Below are 25,004 nucleotides of genomic sequence, written 5' to 3'. Positions count from 1 at the left end.
GCTGTCCGCTGCCACCTGGTGACCCCCGAACAAATCCTACCCAATGTGCTGTGCCCCGTCCGGACGGCCGACAACAGCGAAAGCCTGTGCCAGATGGCCCTGGTCCCCTTCGAGTGGGGAGGGGTGACAGGCCTACTAAAAGTGACTGTCCGCGACGACGCACCAGTGGACTGCCTCCTGGGGAACGACCTAGAGAGTTCCCCCTGGGCTCAAGTGGAGCGACGAGAGCACCTCCGAATGCTGGGACTATCCGAATGGGCCTGCGCCATCACCCGGTCCATGGCCGCCCAGGCCCCCCGCTCGTCCCTGGCCTCCGGTTCCGCCCAGCCCACGGGGCTCGCACCACCCCCCGCCTGCAGCGAGGGGGAGGCGGAGGCGGACACCGACACTGGACCTACTGAACCCTCCCCCGAAGAGATCGCTTCCCTCGGCGCCCTACCAGAACTTGCACAATGGCGCCACGAAGGGGGCCCCACCCGAGAGCAGTTCCAGCAAGAACAGCAGTCCTGTCCCTCTCTCGAAGGGGTCCGACAACAGGCGTCCGCACAAGCCAACGGTGACAAGACCGGCACCCACTGGGTCTACTGGGCCGAGGGCCTATTGTACAGTGAACAGAAAGTGGCAGAACTCGGGGCCAGCCGCGTGTTGGTGGTCCCCCTCCGCTTCCGGGAGTTCCTTCTCAACCTGGCACATGACGTGCCCCTCGCCGGACACCTAGGGCAAGATAAAACTTACAGCCGTCTGGTGACCCACTTCTACTGGCCCCGGATGCGGAGAGACGTGGACAACCACTGCCGGTCCTGCCAGACCTGCCAAGCCAGCGGGAAGACGGGGGGTCGGGTCAAGGCCCCCCTCCAGCCCTTTCCAGCCGTCAGCACCCCGTTCGAACCGGTCGGGATCGACATTGTGGGGCCCCTGGACCCCCGGACCGCCCTGGGCCACCGCTTCATCCTGGTCCTCGTGGACCACGCCACCAGGTACCCGGAGGCTGTCCCGCTGAGAACTGTAATGGCCCCCGTGGTGGGCCGGGCCTTAATGGGAATCTTCTCAAGAGTGGGATTTCCCCGCGAAGTGGTGAGCGACCGGGGCACAAACTTCATCTCCAAGTACATGCGGTCCCTGTGGCAGCAGTGCGGAGTCACGTACAAATTCGCCACCCCCTATCACCCTCAGGGGAACGGACTGGTCGAGCGCTTTAACAGAACCCTAAAGGGGATGATTCAGGGCCTGGAAGAGCCCCTCCGGCGGAGATGGGATGTCCTACTGCCATGCCTCCTGTTCGCCTATCGGGAGGTCCCGCAGAAGTCCCTGGGGTTCAGCCCGTTTGAACTGTTGTATGGGCATCCGGTCCGCGGACCCCTCAGCCTGGTCAAGGAGGGCTGGGAGACGAAGCTTCAAGGCGCCCCTCCTGACGTCTACCGATACCTCCTGACCCTACGAAACCAGACCCGCAAGTTCCGAGCCATGGCCGAAGCCAACCTCGAGGCCAGCCAGGAGGACATGAAGCAGTGGTACGATCGGAACACCTCTACAATCGAGTTCGAGCCAGGCCAGCGAGTCTGGGTCATGGCCCCTGTTGAGCCCTGCGCCCTCCAGGACAAGTAGACCGGGCCCTTCAAGGTGGTGGAGAAGAAGAGCCCCGTCACCTACCTAGTCGACCTAGAGTCTCCCCGGAGCCCCCTCCGGGTTCTACACGCTAACCGGCTCAAACCCCACTTTGCCCGGACCGAACTGAGCCTGCTACTGGCGACCGACGAGGGGGGCGAGGACGACTCCGAGCCCCTACCCGACCTCTTGCAGAACGACGTCCACGACGGGTCCATCAAGGGTGTCCAACTCGTCTCCTCCCTGACCCCGGAACGGCGTAACGACTGTCAACAACTGCTGCAGGACTACGCAGCCCTCTTCTCCCTCACCCCGGGGGTGACCCACTGGTGCGCCCACGACGTCGACACTGGGGACAGTCCCCCCGTGCGGCACCGAGCCTACAGGGTACCCGACTGAGTACGGGCATGCATCCAGGCCGAAGTAGCGAAGATGTTGGCCCTCGGGGTCATCGAGCCCTCCGACAGCCCGTGGGCCAGCCCTGTCATCCTGGTACCGAAGGCCGCCGCACAAGGCCATCCCCCGGAGTTACGATTTTGTGTAGACTACCGAGCCCTGAATGCTGTGACCAAGACGGACGCCCATCCTATACCCCGGGCCGACGAACTCATCGACCGCTTGGGGTCCGGCCACTACCTGAGCACGCTGGACCTCACCGCCGGGTACTGGCAGATCCAGCTCACCCCCGGCGCCCAAGAAAGATCCGCCTTTTCCACCCCTGATGGGCATTACCACTTTCGGGTGATGCCTTTCGGCATGAAGAACGCCCCGGCCACCTTTCAGAGACTCGTAAACAAGGTTTTGGCCGGGCTCGAGGCCTTCAGCGCGGCCTATTTGGATGACATTGCCGTGTACAGCAACCACTGGGCTGAGCACCTGGGTCACCTCAAAGCAGTCCTGGCCATCCTCCAAAGGGCCGGGCTCACGATCAAGGCCAGCAAATGCCAGATCGGCCAAGGATCGGTGACCTACCTGGGCCATCAGGTGGGAAGCGGTCAGGTGGCCCCCCTCCAGCCAAAAGTCGATGCCATCCAGGCATGGGAACCCCCCACTACCCAGACCGCTGTACGGGCCTTCCTGGGCCTCACCGGATACTACCGGCGGTTCATCCGGGACTATGGGAGCATTGTTGGGCCTCTCACGGAGCTCACCTCAAAGAAACAGCCCAAGAAAGTGCACTGGACTCCCCGCTGCCAATCAGCTTTCGAGACTCTCAAGGCAGCGATGTGCACTGCCCCTGTGCTCCAGGCCCCTGACTACAGTAAAGAGTTTATCGTGCAGACAGACGCCTCCGAATATGGGATCGGGGCCGTCCTGTCTCAGGTTGATGAGAAGGGACTCGATCGACCAGTGGCCTTCATCAGCCGACGGCTGCTGCCCCGGGAGCAACGATGGAGCACCATTGAGCGCGAGGCCTTCGCAGTAGTGTGGGCCCTTAAGAAGCTCCGGCCCTATCTCTTCGGTGCCCACTTTCGGGTCCAGACCGACCACCGGCCCTTGTGGTGGTTAATGCAAATGAGAGGCGAGAATCCCAAGCTGCTGCGGTGGTCCATTGCCCTGCAAGGGATGGACTTCTCTTTTGAGCACCGGCCCGGCAATGACCACGCCAATGCTGACGGCCTATCCCGCTTCTTCCGCCTTGACGAGGAGAATCCCCAAGGAGATGGGTGACTCTCCCTGCCTTCGGCTGGGGGGGACGTCTGTTGGACCCGGCCTCGTGGCGTGGTCCTGACTTCCCTGGGGTTGGGCCCGTTCCCCGCCCCGGCCTTCACGGGCCACCCTTCCAAACTGCACCGAGACCCCTCATCCCGAGCCGCACGAGGTCGCATACCCCTCGGGGCTCCGCCATCTTGTTGGCATCCACGTGACTCTGTGCGCCAGCCGGTGCGACCCCGCTCAACCCGGCCTCGGCCCCAGCGAAGCCCCGACATCGAGGCACCAAGAACTGGCCAGGGGGTGCCACATGAACCCTTCACCGCCCCCGGCGGAGGACAGTATCGATGAGGCCCCCAACTGTCCTCCCATCCCTAGGTGTGATCGCCCTGCAACTCTCTTGGGCCTGGCGCCTCTCCTGCTGGGCGTCTGGCCACCTCCACCCGGCCTCTCCGCCCCCCCGGGCGCAAGGGTCCGGACATCAAAGGGCTCCAGACCTATATCTGGGTCTTGGGCCTGGCGCCTCTCCTGCTGGGCGTCTGGCCACCTCCACCCGGCCTCTCCGCCCCCCCGGGCGCAAGGGTCCGGACATCAAAGGGCTCCAGACCTATATCTGGGGCGACCCCGCCACAGATCGGCAGTTGTATCCCGGAGTCGAGAGCCCTGCTGATCGAATCGCGGCCGACCCTACGGAGAAGAACTCTTGCTTGAACTACCACGAGCCCTGCAGACTGCGTCGCGGCTCCTTCTTGTGGAAACCTTGAAGCCACCCGGAACATCGGGGCCCTGCTGACGCTGTCGCGGCCCAACCTCGCTGAAACCTCCCTCGGAGCCCTGCTGACGACATCGCGGCTCGAGCTGAGCAGAAACCATCTTGTGAGCCCTCCTGACCTGAACGCGGCTCCCCACGAACTGAACGCCGGAGCCCTGCTGACGCCGTCGCGGCTCGACCCCTCCGAGATCCAGAGGTCCTCCAGCTTGAGGATAAGAACTGGGCCCCAGGTACCCTCGTACCGAGCTCCTGCCAAGGACTGTCCCGCTACCCCTACCCTTCCAAAGAGACCTTGAGACTTTTGGTGGATCCCTCGATCCCTTTCATGTAAATATTGATTCCGTAACCTTTAAGTACTGATAAAGAATTGCTCGTCTTGAGACAACCTCCTTGAGTCCTGTGTGGTGGTGTTACTGTGCTAGTACGTGATAGGGGAAGGATCTCTCAGGAGACTTCTCTGCAGCGCTCGGCTACTTCGTGCAGTGTGAGGGCCCCCCTTGGTGGTCACGCCGACTCCTCGGGGTCCGCCTTCCAACAAGAGTGAGTAGTAGAGAGTAGTAGAGAGTGAGTAGTAGAGAGTATAGAGTAGTAGAGAGTGAGTAGTAGAGAGTAGTAGAGAGTGAGTAGTAGAGAGTGAGTAGTAGAGTAGTAGAGAGTAGTAGAGTAGTAGAGAGTGAGAAATAGAGTGAGTAGCAGAGAGTAGTTGAGAGCGAGTAGTAGAGAGTGAGAAGTAGAGAGTAGTAGAGAGCGAGTAGTAGAGAGTGAGTAGTAGAGAGTGAGTAGTAGAGAGTAGTAGAGAGTGAGTAGTAGAGAGAAAGTAGTAGAGAGTGAGTAGTAGAGAGTAGTAGTGAGTAGTAGAGAGTGAGTAGTAGAGTAGTAGAGAGTGAGTTGTAAAGTGTAATAGAGAGTAGTAGAGTGAGTAGTTGTGAGTAGTAGAGAGTGAGTAGTAGAGAGAGTAGTAGAGAGTAGTAGAGTAGTCGAGAGTGAGTAGTAGAGAGTAGTAGAAAGTGAGTAGTAGAGAGTGAGTAGTAGAGAGTAGAAGAGAGCGAGTAGTAGAGAGTTAGTAGTAGAGAGTAGTAGAGTGTGAGTAGTGGAGAGTGAGTAGTAGAGAGTAAATAGTAGAGAGTGAGTAGTAGAGAGTAGTAGAGTGAGTAGTACATAGTGGTAGAGAGTAGGTAGTAGAGAGTGAGTAGCAGAGAGAGTAGCAGAGAGTGAGGAGTAGAGAGTAGTAGAGTGAGTAGTAGAGAGTGAGAAGTAGAGAGCAGTAGAGTGGGTAGTAGAGAGTAGTATAGAGAGAGTAGTAGAGAGAGAGTAGTAGAGAGTGAGTAATAGAGAGTAGTAGAGAGGGAGTAGTAGAGAGTGAGTAGTAGTGTGAGTAGTAGAGTGAATGGTAGAGAGGGAGTAGTAGAGAGTAGTAGAGAAGAGTAGTAGGGAGAGTAGTACAGAGTGAGTAGTAGAGAGTAGTAGAGAGTAAGTAGTAGAGAGTAGTAGAGAGCGAGTAGTAGAGAGCAAGTAGTAGAGAGTGTGTAGTAGAAAGTGAGTAGTAGAGAGTAGTAGAGAGAGTAGTAGAGAGTGAAAAGTAGAGAGAGTAGTAGAGAGCAGTAGAGTAGTGGAGAGTGAGTAATAGAGTGAGTAGTAGAGAGTAGTTAAGAGCGAGTAGTAGAGAGTGAGTAGCGGAAAGGGACAAGTAGAGAGTAGTAGAGAGCGAGTAGTAGAGAGTGAGTAGTAGAGAGTGAGTAGTAGAGAGTAGTAGAGTGAGTAGTAGAGAGTGAGTAATAGAGAGAGAGTAGTAGAGAGTGAGTAATAGAGTAGTAGAGAGTGAGTGGTAAAGAGTAATAGAGAGTAGTAGTGAGTAGTAGAGAGTGATTAGTAGAGAGAGTAGCAGAGAGTAGTAGAGTAGTAGAGAGTGTATAGTAGAGAGTGAGTATTAGAGAGTAGTAGAGAGCGAGTAGTAGAGAGTGAGTAGTAGAGAGTAGTAGAGAGCGAGTAGTAGAGAGTGAGTAGTAGAGAATAAATGGTAGAGAGTGAGTAGTAGAGAGTGAGTAGTAGAGAGTAGTAGAGTGAGTAGTAGAGAGTGAGTAGTAGAGAGAGAGTAGTAGAGAGCGAGTAGTAGAGAGTGAGTAGTAGAGAGTGAGTAGTAAAGAGTGAGTTGTAGAGAGTAGTAGAGTGAGTAGTAGAAAGTGAGTAGTAGAGAGAGAGTAGTAGAGAGTGAGTAGTAGAGTAGTAGAGAGTAAGTGGTAGAGAGTAGTAGAGAGTAGTAGAGTGAGTAGTAGAGAGTATTAGAGAGTTAGTAGTAGCGAGTGAGTAGTAGAGAGTTATAGTAGAGAGTAGTAGTGAGTAGTAGAGAGTAGTAGAGAGTGAGTTGTAGAGAGTAGTAGCGAGTGAGTAGTAGAGAGTGAGTAGTAGAGAGAGAGTAGTAGAGAATAGTAGAGTGAGTAGTAGAGAGTTATAGTAGAGAGTAGTAGTGAGTAGTAGAGAGTAGTAGAGAGTGAGTTGTAGAGAGTAGTAGCGAGTGAGTAGTAGAGAGTGAGTAGTAGAGAGAGAGTAGTAGAGAATAGTAGAGTGAGTAGTAGAGAGTGAATAGTAGAGAGTAGTAGAGAGTGAGTAGTAGAGAGTAGTAGAGAGTGAGTAGTAGAGAGTATAGAGTAGTAGAGAGTAAATAGTAGAGAGTAGTAGAGAGTGAGTAGTAGAGAGTGAGTAGTAGAGTAGTAGAGAGTAGTAGAGTAGTAGAGAGTGAGTAATAGAGTGAGTAGCAGAGAGTAGTTGAGAGCGAGTAGTAGAGAGTGAGTAGTGGAGAATGAGAAGTAGAGAGTAGTAGAGAGCGAGTAGTAGAGAGTGAGTAGTAGAGAGTGAGTAGTAGAGAGAGAGTAGTAGAGAGTGAGTAGTAGAGAATAGTAGTGAGTAGTAGAGAGTGAGTAGTAGAGTAGTAGAGAGTGAGTTGTAAAGTGTAATAGAGAGTAGTAGAGTGAGTAGTTGTGAGTAGTAGAGAGTGAGTAGTAGAGAGAGTAGTAGAGAGTAGTAGTGTAGCAGAGAGTGAGTAGTAGAGAGTAGTAGAAAGTGAGTAGTAGAGAGTGAGTAGTAGAGAGTAGAAGAGAGCGAGTAGTAGAGAGTTAGTAGTAGAGAGTAGTAGAGTGTGAGTAGTAGAGAGTGAGTAGTAGAGAGTAAATAGTAGAGAGTGAGTAGTAGAGAGTAGTAGAGTGAGTAGTACAGAGTGGTAGAGAGTAGGTAGTAGAGAGTGAGTAGCAGAGAGAGTAGCAGAGAGAGAGAGCAGTAGAGTGAGTAGTAGAGAGTGAGAAGTAGAGAGCAGTAGAGTGAGTAGTAGAGAGTAGTAGAGAGTGAGTAGTAGAGAGTGAGTAGTAGTGTGAGTAGTAGAGTGAATGGTAGAGAGGGAGTAGTAGAGAGTAGTAGAGAGAAGTAGTAAAGAGAGTAGTACAGAGTGAGTAGTAGAGAGTAGTAGAGAGTAAGTAGTAGAGAGTTAGTAGTAGAGAGAGAGTAGTAGAGAGTGAGTAGTAGAGAGTTGCAGAGAGTGAGTAGTAGAGAGTGAGTAGTAAAGAGAGAGTAGTATAGTAGTAGAGAGTGAGTAGTAGAGAGTGATTAGTAGAGAGTAGTGGAGTAGTAGAGAGTGAGTAGTGAGAGTGAGTAGTAAAGTGACTATTAGAGAGTAGTAGAGTGAGTATTAGAGAGTAGTAGAGAGCGAGTAGTAGAGCGCAAGTTGTAGAGAGTGTGTAGTAGATAGTGAGTAGTAGAGAGTAGTAGAGAGTGAGTAGCAGAGAGAGTAGTAGAGAGTGAGAAGTAGAGAGAGAGTAGTAGAGAGCAGTAGAGTAGTAGAGACTGAGTAATAGAGTGAGTAGTAGAGAGTAGCTGAGAGCGAGTAGTAGAGAGTGAGTAGTGGAAAGGGAGAAGTAGAGAGTAGTAGAGAGCGAGTAGTAGAGAGTAAAGTAGAGAGTAGTAGAGAGTGAGTAGTAGAGAGAGAGTAGTAGAGAGTGAGTAGTAGAGAGTAGTAGAGTGAGTAGTAGAGAGTTAGTAATAGAGAGAGAGTAGTAGAGAGTGAGTAGTAGAGTAGTAAAGAGTGAGTGGGAAAGAGTAATAGAGAGTAGTAGACTGAGTAGTAGAGAGTGCGTAGTAGAGAGTGAGTAGTAGAGAGTAGTAGAGAGTGAGTAGTAGAGAGTAAGTATTAGAGAGTAGTAGAGAGCGAGTAGTAGAGAGTGAGTAGTAGAGAGTAGTAGAGAGCGAGTAGTAGAGAGTGAGTAGTAGAGAGTGAATAGTAGAGAATGAGTAGTAGAGAGTAGTAGAGTGAGTAGTAGAGAGTGAGTAGTAGAGAGTGAGTAGTAGAGAGTGAGTAGTAGAGAGCGAGTAATAGAGAGTAAGTACTAGAGAGTGAGTAGTAGAGAGTAGTAGAGTGAGTAGTAGAAAGTGAGTAGTAGAGAAAGAGGAGTAGAGAGTGAGTAGTAGAGTAGTAGAGAGTGAATGGTAGAGAGTAGTAGAGTGAGTAGTAGAGAGTATTAGAGAGTGAGTATTAGAGAGTGAGTAGTAGAGAGTGAGTAGTAGAGAGTTATAGTAGAGAGTAGTAGAGAGTGAGTAGTAGAGAGTGAGTAGTAGAGAGTGAGTAGTAGAGAGTAGTCAGTCAGTGTCAGTCAGTGTCAGTCAGTCAGTGTCAGTCAATCAGTGTCAGTGTCAGTCAGTGTCAGTCTGTCAGTGTCAGTCATTCAGTGTCGGTCAGTGTCAGTCAGTCAGTCAGTCAGTGTCAGTCAGTCAGTGTCAGTCAATCAGTGTCAGTCAGTGTCAATCTGTCAGTGTCAGTCAGTCAGTGTCAGTCAGTCAGTCAGTATCAGCTAGAGCAGCTCTGCTGACCTTGTTCTCTGGCTCTAAAGCAGCTCTGCTGACATTGTTCTCTCCTTCTAAAGCAGCTCTGCTGACCTGGTTTCTCTGGCTCTAGAGCAGCTCTGCTGACCTGGTTCTTAGACTCTAGAGAAGCTCTGCTGGCCTAGTTCTCTGGCTCTAAAGCAGCTCTGCTGACCTGGTTCTATGGCTCTAAAACAGCTCTGCTGACTTGGTTCTATGGCTCTAGAGCAGCTCTGCTGACCTGGTTCTCTTACTCTAAAGCAGCTCTGCTGACCTGGTTCTCTGGCTCTAAAGCAGCTCTGCTGACCTGGTTCTCTCCCTCTAAAGCAGCTCTGCTGACCTGGTTTCTCTGGCTCTACAGCAGCTCGGCTGACCTGGTTCTCTGGCTCTAAAGCAGCTCTTCTGACCTTGTTCTCTCCCTCTAAAGAGCTCTGCTGACCTGGTTCTCTGGCTCGAAAGCAGTTCTGCTGACCTGGTTTTCTGCATCTAGAGCAGCTCTGCTGACCTGGTTCTATGGCTCTAAAGCAGCTCTGCTGACCTGGTTCTCTGGCTCTAGAGCAGCTTTGCTGACCTGGTTACCTGGCTCTAAAGCAGTTCTGCTGACCTGGTTCTCTCCCTTTAAAGCAGCTCTGCTGACCTGGTTTCTCTGGCTCTACAGCAGCTCTGCTGACCTGGTTCTCGGCCTCTAGAGCAGCTCTGCTGACCTGGGTCTCTGGCTCTAGAGCAGCTTTGCTGACCTGGGTCTCTGGTTCTAGAGCAGCTCTGCTGACCTGGTTCTCTGCACTCACGATGCACGCACCCGACTTCGCGAAAATATATTTAAAAATAATATAAGTTTATTATAAGTACAAATATGTTATTTCTGTCACAATGTTAGATAATCTCTTGCCTTAATATGTATATTAAAGACACATACATATCATTTTGGAACATAACATTTTTTTGCGGGAGTTGCGCACCAAGCGTGCCCCAGCACGTATATGACATCACGCGGGACCCGCCACGGCGCAAGCATCTTGTACCGTAATGCGCATGTGTCGCGAATGCGCGGGAGCAGGAGTCGTGGACTGGTCGCATACCAATCGCGCACATCACGTAATATTAAATGTATATGATGTAACTGAAAAACACGCAGCCGACGCAAACCGTACGCGGATCCTTCACGACTTTTCTAAAATAGCATCTAGAATCCGCGCACCCACCGTGATGTGTACGCTTTGACACATCACGTTTTTTTTAAAGAAAATATTATAAATATATTAAAATAATTTTTTTTGCAATTTTCAGAAAAATATATAATGTTATTTATTGAATAAAATATTTATAAACGACCAGTTAAAAAACTGTAGAAAATCTGTACAAAAAAATAGGTATAGGTTTCAGAGACGTTATAGTTAAAAACTATCATTTAAAAAACCTTAGAAATTCAGAGAAAAAAAACATAGGTTTCATCTAACTATAACACCCCTGAAACCTATGTTTTTTTCTGTGAATATATATATATATTCACTGAAAAAACCATAGGTTTCAGGGGCGTTATAGTTAGCTGGACTTTTCACTCGTACAAAACCATTGAAATTCCCCCGTTATAGTTAGTTCAGCTAACTATAACTCGCGCGCCCACAATGCACTGCTGATGACGTCACATATTACATCACTCATGACATGGTCAGTGACATCACTCATGACATCACTCATGACATCTCAAATGACATCACTGATGACATCACTGATCACATCATCCAGTGAATGTGTGTTTTTCTGAAAATTAAATATGTTTTATATATGTATATCTCAAGGTCGATGGAAGAATAAATGGGTATATAAGTGTCTAAATGGATTATTTGTTTTTGAAAAATTGATTGTATAACTGACTGATTAAGTGTATCTTAGTAAATTCATGGCTTAGTGTTAGTGAGTAATGTTTAAATATGTAAATATCTGTATCAGTCTCTCACTTTGTGAATAAGTGGCTGCATGGGTTGGTGAGTAGCTACATGAGTGTCTATATAGGTTATTAGTTGTTTTTTTGAGTATCAGTATGAGTGTCTGAGTGTCTGTATGGTTCGGTGGGGGGTATTACGTAGTGCATAGGTGCATGAATGAGTGACTCACTGTTTGTATGTGTTAAAGACAGCATGTCTGCAGGACTGTATGGGTGGATGAGTGTGTGTATGGGTGTGTTAGTGAGTGAATCAGTGTCTCAATAGTGTCTTTATGAGTAACTACATATGTTTTAAACTAGTATATGTGACTATTGGTGTATGTAAGTGAGTATATGTGAGAGTGAGAGATAGGAAGAGTTCCTGTATGAATAAGTATATGTTTCTATAAGTTATTGTTTAAAAGACTAAGTATGTGTAAGTTTCTGTAGAAGTAAGTGTGGTGCTGTATGTATAACTGTATATGCAAGTAAATGGATGTTTGATTCTTTATTACCATGAGTGACTATGTGTGTGAGTAACTCTATCGATGAGTGGCGTTGTGTAACAGGCTGTATAGGTGTATGAGTACATATGATGAGTGAGTACATGTATGAGTGACTGTATAGGATTGTTGGTGAATAAGTGGATGTGTATGTGGATCTTAGAATTACTGAATAGGTAGTTGTCACTGGTATTGGTATGTCCATTGTTTTGAAAATTTTAGTTTCGATTTTTGAATGTGTGTATCAAAGGTTATATTAGGGTGAGAGGAGCTCTGCCACTCTATCACAAGGATGATGTCATCAGTGATGTCATTTGAGATGTCATCGTGATGTCTCGAGTGATGTCACTGACCATGTCATGAGTGATGTAATATGTGATGTCATCAGCAGTGCAGTGCGGGCGCACAAGTTATAGTTAGCTGAACTAACTATAAGGGGGGGAATTTCAATGGTTTTGTACCAGTGAAAAGACCAGCTAACTATAACGCCCATGAAACCTATGTTTTTTTCAGTGAATTTCTAAGGTTTTTTAAATGCTAATTTCTAACTATAAGGTGCCTGAAACCTATGGTTTTTTCAGTGAATTTCAAAGGTTTTTTAAATGCTAATTTCTAACTATGCCTACAGAGATAGGACATGTGAAGAAAGAAGAAAAATGCACAGAAAGAAAAAAAAGAAATGCAGAAAGAAGCAACAGAAGTCCTCAAAGACGAAGAAAAGTGCAGGAAGAAGGATAACGTGCAGAAAGAACAACCAGAAAAGCAGAAAGAAGCCTTGTTGCAAAATCATCCTGTACCCTCAACTTTTTCAGACGGATACTGGTCGTAGCTGAGTCTGACTAAGCAGTCCTAGAGCCAGTGCTATGTTAAAAGACACTTAGAATACAGTGAAAACACCTACATACACCAGGGAACACTATGCATTGGGGTCCCCCTGTGATTAGCATGCCCTCCTCTGTAAGCCCCTAGTATACAACAGGGCAGGGGGATTAAAACTACCTCTTAAAACGCGCCACAGGGCGTGTTTGCACACGTTACCTCAGGCCCCTTCCCCTCCCTTCCCCACTGTGCAAAGACACCCTGTGGCCATTTTAAGTTGGGAGATTAAGTCCCCTTGATTCCTGAGGGTCCCTAGGGTCCAACTAGACCACTAGGTACCTCCAGTAAGCGCCACAGAGCTGCATTGCAGAGAGATGTAAAAAGGGGCACGGCCTAGACCGCCTCTCTGCAACGCAGCGCAGTGGCGCTTACTGGAAGCACCTGGTGGGCTAGTTAACCCCCAGGGGCCCTCAGGATTGAAAGGGAATTATATCCCCAACTTAAAACATGCCATAGTGCGTGTTTGCACACGTCACACAAGGCCCCGTCCCCTCCCTTCCCCACTGTGTAAACACACCCTGTGGCCGTTTTAAGTTGGGAGATTAAGTCCCCTTGAATCCTGAGGGTCACTAGGGGCAAAATAGTCCACTAGGTACGTCCAGTAAGCGCCATTGCAGAGAGGTGTAAAAAGGGGCATGGCCTGCACCACCTCTCTGCAACGCAGCTCAGTGGTGCTTACTGGAAGCACCTGGTGGGCTAGTTGGCCCCCAGGGTCCCTCAGGATTGAAAGGAAATTATTTCCCCAACTTAAAACGCGACAAAGGGTGTGTTTGCACACGTCACCTCAGGCCCCGTCCCCTCCCTTCACCACTGTGTAAACGCGCCCTGTGGCCGTTCTAAGTTGAGAGATTAAGTCCCCTTGAATCCCAAGGGTCCCTAGGGTTAAACTAGCCCACTAGGTACCTCCAGTAAGTGCTGAGAGGTGTAAAAAGGGGCGTGGCCTCAGAACACCTGTCTGCAGCGCAGCTCCCTGGCGCATACTGGAGATACCTGTTGGGCTAGTTGGCCCTCAGGGACCCTCAGTATTGAAGGGGAATTAATTTCCCAACTTACAACTCGCCAGGGGGCACGTTTTCAGAGTGCTGCAAGGAGGGCGCGTGGCCTCTGGCACGATGCCGGTCTTTTATTTATGTTATTTTTTTTAAGAATGGGGCTGTGTGGTCCCCCTTCTTTTTCTAATTTATTGGCCCTGGGGATCCCATCCCCCAGGGCCTGCCTCTTAATTTTTTTTTTCGGAAAAAAATTAATTTTGAAGGGGACCGCATGGCCCGCCTCCCAAGGCCTTAATAGGCCCCAGGGACCCCAACCCCCGGAGCATGGCCTTCTTTTTTCATCCTTTAGGAAGGGGGCTGCGTTGCCCCCCTCCTGAGACCACTTATGGCCCCAGGGACCCTATCCCTCGGGCCGGCCATTGTTGTTTTTTTTAATTTTAAAAAAATATATATTTATAGAAACACCTAGGACATGCTGGAAAAACCGTACGTACCTATCACCATGACGATTTGCATGATATTCATTAAAAGGCGACTATATATACACTGAATCCACGTGGAATGTATTTACACCGCTAGTGAAGCTCTGACGTGTCTGAAGCCCTACCGTGCCTAATCCCGGTGCTCCCGCCAGTGGGTACTCTCCAAGTAGACACCCTTGTTGTTTTTCTATACAAACATGGCTAGCTATTGACGGGCACACCAAGCCATTCAAAGGTGATTCAACAAAAAATCAACCAAAACTATGCAAGAAACCCCCCTAACGGTTAATAAAACACACACACACCGCCGGATGTGTAATACTTTTTATTTTACTCTCTGGAATGGAGACGAACCTCACTTGAGAGTCAGAGCGCGCTCCTGGCTGAGCCCGATGCTGTGTTACACCCACCAGTGCCCGCCGAGTGCCATACACCTCTGTGTTGTATTCCACCAGCTAGTGCGTATGCTATGACACTCTCTAGCCCATGTGCACTGTAAAACCACCCCGTGAATATGTCATACCACACTTGCCTCCGCACGGGTTATATTGCCCCATCTAACGTGCCTTCCTCGATGCCTATGTTATAACGCAGAGCGCTATGCCATACATATTACAATCTGGGATCCATATCTTTGTCACATTGCATATGCAACGTTACACTCCCCAGCACATATTTTATATTACAACTTTAGAGACTAGTTAGGTTACACACACTGCCCTGTGCATATTAGACTCCAAGGCGCATTTCGCATAGCACACGCTAGTGCCTGTGCTATCTCGCGCTCTCCAATGAATCTGTCATTGCGCACAATGTATTGCATATTATATTTCACGCCCGGTTCATCTTATATCACACTTTTTGGTGCATAGTTTATACCATACACTATATCTAGTTTTCATTTTCAATCGTGCTCTCAGGACTATGTTCTATATAACACTGCGTTCACCTACCCTTTTCACGGACATTACATTTTGCGATGGGGGTGGAAGGTCAGGGGGTGTTTCTGCCAAGTGAGCCCGGAGTCACAGTCACAAACGTCCTCTTCTTCCTGAATAAAAGTAAGATTATGCTACATACTTGTTCATATTTTAAGTAGTTCGCACAGACACACATTTTAAAAACAATAAGATTCCTAATACCCACCTTCTCTGAACAGTTAGCTTGCTGCCCCATCCCCCTCATCCCTATCCTCTGTTGTCTGAATCCATGGACTAGCCTCCTCCCTCCTGCCATGCATAGTCTGATGTGCTACCACTACCCTCCATTTAGCATGATGTACCAGTCCACTCCTCCTGCCCTCCATTGCCCAATTCTATCATTGACCTCCTGCTTAGCCTCGTGCTTAGATTGCTGCCCCTATTCTTCTTCCCGCTGCCCTCCGATGTCTTTGTGCATGCCCCTGCTCCATCCTTTTTGCCCACCATGTTCCATGGACCTGCCACTCCTATCTACTGTGAGTGTTCTGTTGAGCTGCTAATCCCCTTCCACCTGCCTAGCATTGTCAGATGACTGTACCCGGTCCCTGCCACCTCCACCTTACCTGTCCACATGCCATGCCCCTATCCCCTTCCTCCTGTCCTCCATGGTCCATTTTACTGCCACACCCTTCTGCCCTCCCTGGTCTGTTGTGCTGCAACTGCTCCTCCTGCCTGCCCCACGCGGTCTGTTGTGAGGCCCCTTCCCCTGAAATCTCTTGTCTGTGCCCAGGTCCTGACCCTCCCTTCTATCCTCCATGGTCCTTTGTGCATGCCCCTGCACCCTCCTTCTTGCCCATCATAGCCATTGTGATGCCACTAACCCTCCCACTTGCCATGCATGGTCTTCTGTGTTGCCACGGCCCCTCCAACCTTCCCAGTGTGGTCAGCTAGCTGCCCCTGACCCTCTCCCACCTTTCCTCCATGGTCTGTGTGAATGCCATTATAGTCTTACTGTTGCTCTCCATGGTGTGTCTTGCTTCTAGTGCCCATCCTGCCTGACCTCCATGGTCATCTTGCTGCTCCTGCCCTGCCCTCTTACCCCCAGCCCTCTGTTTCCATGTGCAGACCCCTATTCCCTCCTTCCTGGGTTGTCTGTTCCATTGTAATGCTCTTGATCTGTCTCTCCTGCCCTTTATGGTCTGTTATGCTGCAGCTTTCTGTCCTGTCTGTCCATTATGGTCAGCTAGCTACCATTGCCTCTTTCCCCTCTGTTCTCTGTTGTCCATGTGCATGGCCCTGTCGCCTCCCTATTGCTTTCTATGGATTGTTGTGCTGCACTCCCGTCCCGCATGCCCTGTGTGGTGTATTGTGCTGCTACAAACCTTGATCCTTGATGCCTGCCCTGCAGGGTCAGTTTGGTGCACCTCTCCATGTCCCTCCTGTCCTCTGTTATCCAAGTCCATGTCCCTACCCCAATTCCTCCTGCCTTCCATGTTCCAATGTGCCATACTTGTGAATTTGAACTTGGTAAGAGTGAGATTTTGAAAAAAAACTGGGGTATTGATTTTCCCCTTTGAGTTACATTGAAAAAGAGGAGATTATAGACAGGAGACAGATCAAATAAAGCCCATTTGAGCTTAAACATATTGGACGTTTTCTGGTTGAATCGGGTCTCTTGGCATGTATGGTTGTACTACCACTGCCTCTTCCTTCTGCTCACAATGGTCCATTATATTGCTACAGCCTCTCTTGCCAGTCCTGTATTGTTGGTTTGTTGCCCCTGCCTCCCTTTCCACTGCCCTCCATAGTCTGTTGTGCTGCCACGGCCCTTCCTGCCTGCCCAGAGTGGTCAAATTGTTGCCTCTGCACCCTCCTACCTGCATTCAATTTTCAGAGTCCGTGCCCCTGGCCTCTGCCTCTCAACAGTATCCTAATGAACAACTAGATTGCTAACATTCTATATTTATTACAAAAGTGTGGAACGCCTGACGTCATCTTGATGTAATCAAAACTGTAATACCTAGAGCATTTCCTTTAGAAATTATATATATGAGAAGGTCTTATTTGCATCAAAAAATTTTCAAATAGCGACAAAGCACTTTTAAATGATTTGTTATCCTTATGTTTTTTTATCCAGTTGACCACTTGATTAAATGTTGCACTTAGGGGAGAGGATGTGGTGTTACTTCCAGAGCTGCAGACTTTCACTGGGGAACCAGGTTGGAGTTTCTGCTTCAGCTTGACATTCTGTGATTCTGGTCAAATCACTTAATCTCCCCATGTCTACAACCAAAATGAATTTGTTCTTGTGTGATGTAACCAATGCTCATGTAAAAAACTCCAATACCTGACAAGTCTGCACTATATAAAACTGCAAAAACACAAAAAATAAGTGTTTTGCACACTTCTGTCATTGGGCTATACTTGGGCTACATCTGGGTGATATTTGGGCTGCATTTGGGCTCTTTTGTCTCTGGTGGCCATCTTGAGAGATTTATTTGTTATGAAGTTTCCTAATTTCCTCATTTACTGCAGTCTCCTCAGTAGGAAATGCTTTCAGTTTTTTACTTTGATTTCATCAAGAAGGTATTCAGATATGTCACACATTTGCCATAAATTCTGAATGTTAGCACTCTAGTTGCTCATTAGATCACTGTAGTAAAGCTACTGTTCACCACGGAAGTCTGCTGCTGGTATTAAAAGTGCATGTTTCAGTCTGCATGTCAGAATTTTTTAATGAAATAGAAGAGGATTTGAGAAGTCACTCAAAATGTGCCCTAATTTTTCTTTCTTCAGCACTAATCATAATTTCTATGGCAAAATGAACCCCCTCGTTGTGTTCCTTTTCAAATTAAATGTTTTAAGTGTTACCAGTTTATTCCAATCAAGATGGCTTCAGGTGTGCCATACTTTTGTCATAAGTAAGACAGTAAGCGCTTTAGTTGTTCTTAAGAACACTCTGGGACATTCTGTCATTGGGCTATACTTCGGCTACATCTGGGTGATATTTGGGCTGCATTTGGGCTCTTTTGTCTCTGGTGGCAATCTTGGGAGACTTATTTGTTATAAAGTTTCCTAATTTCCTCATTTACTGCAGTCTCCTCAGTAGGAAATACTTTCAGTTTTTTACTTTGGTTCCATCAAGAAGGCATTCAGATGTGTCACACATTTGCCATAAATTCAGAATGTTAGCACTCTAGTTGCTCATTAGATCACTGTAGTAAAGCTACTGCTCACCAGGGAAGTCTGCTGCTGGTATTGAAAGTGCATGTTTCAGTCTGCATGTCAGAATTTTTTAATGAACTTGAAGAGGATTTGAGAAGTCACTCAAAATGTGCCCTAATTTTTCTTTCTGCAGCACTAGTCATACTTTCTATGGCAAAATGAACCCCCTCATTTTGTTCCTTTTTAAATTAAATGTTTTAAGAGTTACCACTTTATTCTAATCAAGATGGCTTCAGGTGTGCCATACGTTTATCATAAGTAGGACTCTTAGCGCTCTAGTTGTTCTTTGGAACACTCTGGGAAGCTGCAGTAGAACACAAAGAAATCAACTGACAGTCTCTGCCCTTGTTGGATGTACATGTTTTACTGAGAATGTCAGACTTCATTCTCACATGACTGAGAAAGATAATGTGAATTTACAGAAAATATGCTCTCAGTTTAGCTTATAGATCACCTTCCAAACCTCTGTGGGAAAAGCATGAGAAAATATTTTTCTCTCAATCATGATTCATGATATCCCAACAGAAGGCGTTTTCACATGGTATAATCACCTTAGAGCATACCACAAATCCTAAAATGAGTATGGTACCATCAATAAATGATTTATAATGTAACTAATGTCTTAAAACCTTCTATTAACTGCAATGCTTTTTAATGAGGTGCTGTCATGTATATTGGCCCCAAGATGGCTGCCAACACTTCTTGTATGAAGTGCTGACAGCCAATCAGATCTCACGATGAGGTGCGTGGTTAGGCTCCGCCCAGATATATATGTGATTTTACTTTTGATTTTCTCAAGAACTACTGAACGGATTAACACCATTTAAGCAAAAGGCACGACTCTGAACCAAGGTCTACCTTTCTGCCAAATTTGGTGTAATTCCCGTCATCAGTTCGGGCTGTAGCTGCAGCTAAAGGTCCTATCGGAAATTGCATGGGGAAAACACGTTTTGGGACCCCCCTTTTTTCTCAGCCCCCGCTACACGAATTACCCCGAGACTTTCAGGATAGAAGCGGACCTGAGCTGGCCAAAAGTTTTGAAAATTTTGCGAAGATTCGTCAACGGCCTTCAAAGTTATTCCAAATAGAATGTTGCAGATTTCCTATGGAAAATAGGTCCTAACTATAACTAACTATTGGCGACCGCCAGTAGGTAATATATATATATATATATATAACTTTAATGGAACTACAGGATGCTAACTACACTATAAGGTCAGCAACAAATGTCCAAGTTTCAAATTCAGATGAATCAAGTCAAACTATGAGTTCCCCGACAGGTGTAGCATTACCAGTTGACAGGAAAAATACACCTTTCAAACGAAAAATCAACATTTAATCCTATAATGCCAAGAGACAGTATTGACATTTTTAATGAGCAAGTTACTAATGAAATTAAAAAACTGAATTACAAGCTGAATCAAAGAAATTCGAAAAGGCATCCCAAGAACAGGCAGCTCAAAATATTATTGACAAAACTACAAAGCAACAAAAATGTGATTGTCAGAAGTGCAGACAAAGGAGGCAATATTGTCTTATGGGACAGAACACAATACATGAAAGAAGCCCTATCCCATCTAAATGATAGAACCTGCTACAAAACCAGCAACTGGGGTGCAATAAAAACAATCCAAAATGATTTTTATGGCAAATTATTGGCTTGGAAATGCGCAGGAACGTTAACTATGGATGAATACAAATTCATTCACAAAGAAAATCCTACTATACCCAACATCTATTTCATCCCGAAAATACATAAAGATGCCAAGAACCCCCCGGGTCGACCTATTATTTCGGCTCAAAACAGTTTGTTGGAGAATGCCAGCCAATACATAGACTTCTTCCTTCAGGAACTAGTACAATCATTACCTACGTATATAAGAGACACTAGCAACTTTCTGCAAAAAATTTACAATTTTGAATGGCACGAAAATTATCTACTAGTGACTTTGGACATAGTGTCTCTTTATACGAGTATAAGGCATATGGATGGAATAAGAGCTTTGGAATATTTTCTAGGGAAAAGAAATCCAAGACTTTCTGCGCATAACATGAAGATAAGTGATTTAACTCAATTTTGTCTGCACAACAACATTTTCCCATTTGATAAAACTGTCTACCAGCAAACACGGGGCGTGGCGATGGGGGCCAGATTCTCTCCCAGCTATGCATGTCTTCACATGGGCTGGTGGGAGGAGCTGGTCCTCAGCGTGACGCATCGTTCGGCGGTGGAAAAACATGTCAAATTGTTATATAGATGACATTTTTCTTGTTTGGGATGGATCTTTGCAGGATGCTCATAACTTTATCAATAGCCTCAACATAAATGAAATCAACTTAAGCTTTACGGCAACAATCGATAAGCATAGCGTACATTTTTTAGATGTAGAGGTTTATGTGAATAATGGTAAATTGGAAACAAAGGTTTTCAGAAAATTGACGGCAGGAAATTCAGTATTACATTCATCAAGTTTTCACCCACGCCATTTGATTAACAGTATCCCCTATGGGGAAATGTTAAGAATCAAACGTATCTGTAGTTGCATGTCTGATTTGCAAAAGGCACAAGAAGATTGTAAAAAAAGATTTCTAGAAAGAGGGTACAACATAAAAACCATAGATCTAGCCATTGCAAAAACGATTAAACTAGAGAGGGAGTCACTTCTGGTTACCAAACCCAAAAAGGATGATACTAATGAATTGCGATTAATTACCACCTATAATTTACAACATAAAACCATTAGAAGTATAATACAACGCAACTGGCCAATAGTGTTAGATGATCCAATAATAGGATCACTGCTGCCAAAAAGCCTAGGATTAACCTTTAGAAGAGCTCCCTCAGTAAGTAATAGTCTAGTTACAAGCAGCCCAGAGGTGACAGAACCGATAAATTGGCTCTCTCAGAGAAAAGGTTTTGTGACCTGTAAGAGCTGCAAAGCATGCATCCACGGCACAAGTAGAAAAACCTACAAAACTCCATTCAACGATGAAGAGGTGGAAATAAAAAAAGCTCTACATTGCAAATCGGATTACGCCGTATACGTTTTAGAGTGCACCTGCAATCTTAAATATGTAGGTAGCACAAAACTTCCGGCTAATAAGAGAATCCTGCAACACCTTAGAGCTATTATCAATAAGGACCCCTCTTACCCAGTCGCCAGACACTTTCAAGATAAACACAATAGCGACCCTCAGTACCTGTCATACTATCTGATTGATGCTGTACCTAAAAATAGAAGAGGAGGGGACAGGGAGAATGCATTACGAAAACTTGAAACCCGGTACATTTTAAATCTAGACAGTAAGATACCGGGAGGCCTCAATGCCACTGAGGATCTTTACACCTGTATTTAAACGGGTCATTCTTTGAAGTGCCAGATTTTGTATAATTTAGTTTGTCAATAAACTTACAAGCTCTTATACCCTGGAAAAAAACATTTTCCAGTTCCCCTCAATACATATTTATATATATTTATTTATATTTATATTTATATATACATACATGCTATTTTTAGTCAGATTCAGTCTGCAAACCTATGTTACCATGTTAGGTCCAACTATTGGCTGTCGCTTGATGCCCTGTGTTTAGATCAAATTTTAAATTATATATAAAAAAACTTTTCTTCTTTCTTATTTTAAGTATATTCATCGAGCACGTGGTGTTACACTACACTGTATTATCAGCATTTAGGTATGGTTAAGCAACATTGACCTGCATTACGTTTCCTCCATTCCATAAGTTATTTAAACTAACAACGACGCCCCCATGCATTTAAGTGGTTACAGTTTAAAGGGGATAAATGTCAACATTGAAACGTAATTTTCAGATGTATATGATAGAGCTTTGTTTTAACATGAAATTTTAGAGCCATATTGGGCACATTTAAATTTTATTCATCCTGATACGATTATTTATTAATGTGTTTTTAACGCTTTTCTATTGAATGATTTTAGGCATTTATGTCTTCAATAATATTTAACCTGGAATCAAACTTATTTGTACTATGTCCAGTGTAGTAACAAAGTTCATATACACTCTTACGATTTTAAGTATTTTTACTTGTAATTAATTAAGAGTATTTTGTCACTTTCCATGCTGCTATTTGCACTTTGCACTCTGCACTTTTTGACACTATAAAATGGCGGTTGAAGCCTAGAAGCGTTGTCATGTGATCAAGGTCCAGGAGGGACCGAAACGCGTCATGGCCGACTAAGCAAAGAATAAATGAATTTGCACTGAACTGTGGTCCGTGCCTGCTTTTTGTATCCCGGAGACTGGGGAGAGGAGTAAGCAGCATAATTGCATATATATATATATTCACTTAAAAAACCATAGGTTTCACACAAGTTATAGTTAGCTGTACATTTCACTCGTAAAAAACAATGAAATTCCACGTTATAGTTATCCACTGCTGATGACGTCACATATTACATCACTCATGACATGGTCAGTGACATCACTCATGACATCACTGATGACATCTGAAATGACACATTGTGCATTGCGGTCGCGCAAGTTATAGTTACCTGATCTAACTATAATGTGGAATTTCATTGGTTTTTTACGAGTGAAATGTACAGCTAACTATAACTTGTGTGAAACCTATGGTTTTTTAAGTGAATTTCCAAGGTTTTTTAAATGCTAATTCCTAACTATAACGTGTGTGAAACCTATGGTTTTTTCAGTGACTTTGTATGGTTTTTTTAATGCTAAGTTATCTATTTATTGTAAATTTTTCGGCTCGTGGTGCGCTTTGCGCACCGAGCGCCCACCTTGCGCATTTTGTACCGTGCACGCCACGCCACGCCATTTTTTACAAAATATCAATTGTTTTTTTCTCCCTTGGGGGTCCTTAGATTTATATATTAAATGTGATTGTTAATTCTTTTTTTTTTTTTTTTTTTTACCGTACGCGTACGGTAAGCTTACCGTACACGCACTCCGCGATTTTTTTAAAAAAATTATTAAATTTATTTTTCTTACTTTTTGGTCCTTCGTGAACCCCCTGACGAACGCTAGGGGGTCTGCAACTCTCTTCGTTGCCCCCTTTTCATGTTATCAACCTTTGTTTTTCAGTGCGAGAGACAGAAAATGGCGGCCGATACTTCCTGGTTTCGACTGATTCGAATGTTTACTTTGATCTAACAACCAATCAGAATCGCGCTTGCGCACGTCACCGTACGCGTACGGTAAGCTTACCGTAAGCGCACGGAGCGCGCTTACAGATATATATATTGATTTAAATGCTATTTTCTCAGAAACTACTGAACAGATTTACACCAGACCTACAAAAGGCACTTCCTTGACCTCATGGCTACCTCTCTGCCAAATTACAAGTAATTCTGTTCAGCCGTTCGGGCTGTAGCTGTGTCTAAAGGTCCTATGGAAAAATGCATGTGGAAAACGCGTTTTGGGACCCCCTTTTTTCTCAGCCCCCGCTTGACGAATCACCCCGAGACTTTCAGGGTAGGAGCGGAGCATAGCGCCCCATTAGTTTTGAAAATTTCGCGAGGATTCGTCAACCGGCGCCAAAGTTATTCAAAATAGAATTTTGAGATTTCCTATGGAAACATGGTCCTAACTATAACTATCTACTGGTGACTGCCAGTAGATAATATATATATATATATATATATATATATTCCATACATTCCAGCAGAACGAACACCTACTCCATCTGTGCAAACAGGCTCAACTCCAATTGTGCACCAGTGAGAATCCTTTCTTCAGGCGAGTTCCTTGGCATAATGTGTTTTAACTACTGCGAGTCTTAATCATATGCATCGCATGAGTGTGTACATCCGTTTGCTCTTTTAAACGTGGCTTCAAAGATACTGAAGAAGGACTATGATGTTTAAGTATTCTGTATAAATATAAAGAAAGCAATCGGTCTAATTCATGAACATTTCAGGCAGTTGATAATGCTTTATTAATATATGTTTTCCTTTCAGGATCACCAGTTTGTTTCTTTGGACCTGATTCACTTTACTTATTGAGAGGACCACAACTACCATAGTATATACATAATAATTGAATAGAAGCAACAAATGACAAAAGCCTTTATCTCTTTCTAGCTCCACATGGATGGCACTGTGCTAATCATATGCTTAGAAACTTTGATAGAAAAGTAGACATTTGAGGTGAGCAAATTCAGAGTGTCGCTGGTGTTGTAGGATGCAGTATACAAGAGCTGTTCTCTACCTAAACCTAGGAACTACCTGTTCTCTGAGATAGATAGATAGATAGATAGATAGATAGATAGATAGATAGATAGATAGACAGATAGATAGATAGATAGATAGATAGATAGATAGATAGATAGATAGATAGATAGATAGATAGATAGATAGATAGATAGATAGATAGATAGATAGATAGATAGATAGATAGATAGATAGATAGATAGATAGATAGATAGATATGCACACACACAAGATTACAAGGTGCACAATACAATTATCGCCCCACACCATCCCTTTCAGTGACAAAACTGTATTCTTGTGTGTGTCTATATATTGGAATTGAAAAGTTTGTGCAAAGGTTGTGTAAGAAACCAGTTTCATTCAACAATTCATTGAGTGACCACTGTCACATGCTAAACCTATTGGACCCCTTTAATTGAATTTCTAAATTGTGCAGTACCTGCTCAATCTTGATGAGGAAGAAATCGAGTATGTCTCTAGGGGAAGATGAATCCAGTGTTTTTTCATTTTCTCTCGCTTTCTTTAAAAGAAAATCATGCAACTGTTGAAAACTTTTGAACATCTGACGGTGTGGTCCAGGAACATAATCCATTATCTCTGGGAAAATGTGATAGAGCTTTAAAAAAGCAGAGAGATTTCAGGTGATTCAATTGTAAATTGCATGCTTGCACAAAAGCAACAACAGGGCACGCATTCAGCTTCTTACTTAGCAGTGTTGAAAACTAATGTAAACTGCACTTTCTTGTTAGTAACTCAGAGGAGAATTAACAGATTGTTCCATACACCAATGACAGGGTCCTTGATTCCAATATTACAATTATATTAATTCATGAGCCATCCTCTGCTAATTGTAATTGCAAAATAAATGCCATTTATATAGAGCGTAGTACACCTGATGAGACATTGAGGTTCTTTGTAGCAAGTAGCACGCTACTCCGGGACCCAAGATTAGAGGTATTAGTTAGTATATTAGTCAAAAAATATTTTTTTTTTGGGGGGG

At 45.4% G+C, this 25,004-nt stretch overlaps 1 protein-coding gene across 3 annotated transcripts in view; it reads right to left on the bottom strand.

Annotated features, from left to right (window-relative positions):
• Nucleotides 1–25,004, bottom strand: part of LOC146798508 (cytochrome P450 2F2-like) — a 528,068-nt gene that overhangs the window by 234,096 nt on the left and 268,968 nt on the right. For 2 of the 3 annotated variants that reach the window (XM_085625796.1, XM_085625795.1), the window contains one exon: nt 24,444–24,620. The exons of the other annotated variant lie outside the window; for it this stretch is intronic. In XM_085625796.1, the coding sequence (XP_085481922.1) occupies nt 24,444–24,620 (177 nt within the window). The remainder of the gene's footprint in view (nt 1–24,443; nt 24,621–25,004) is intronic. 3 annotated transcript variants of the gene reach the window in all.

This window comes from Triturus cristatus, chromosome 9 (assembly GCF_964204655.1).
Source record: "Triturus cristatus chromosome 9, aTriCri1.1, whole genome shotgun sequence".
Taxonomy (NCBI): domain Eukaryota; kingdom Metazoa; phylum Chordata; class Amphibia; order Caudata; family Salamandridae; genus Triturus; species Triturus cristatus.
Note: the sequence above shows the minus strand (reverse complement) of the source record. Positions and strands in the feature narration are given on the sequence as shown.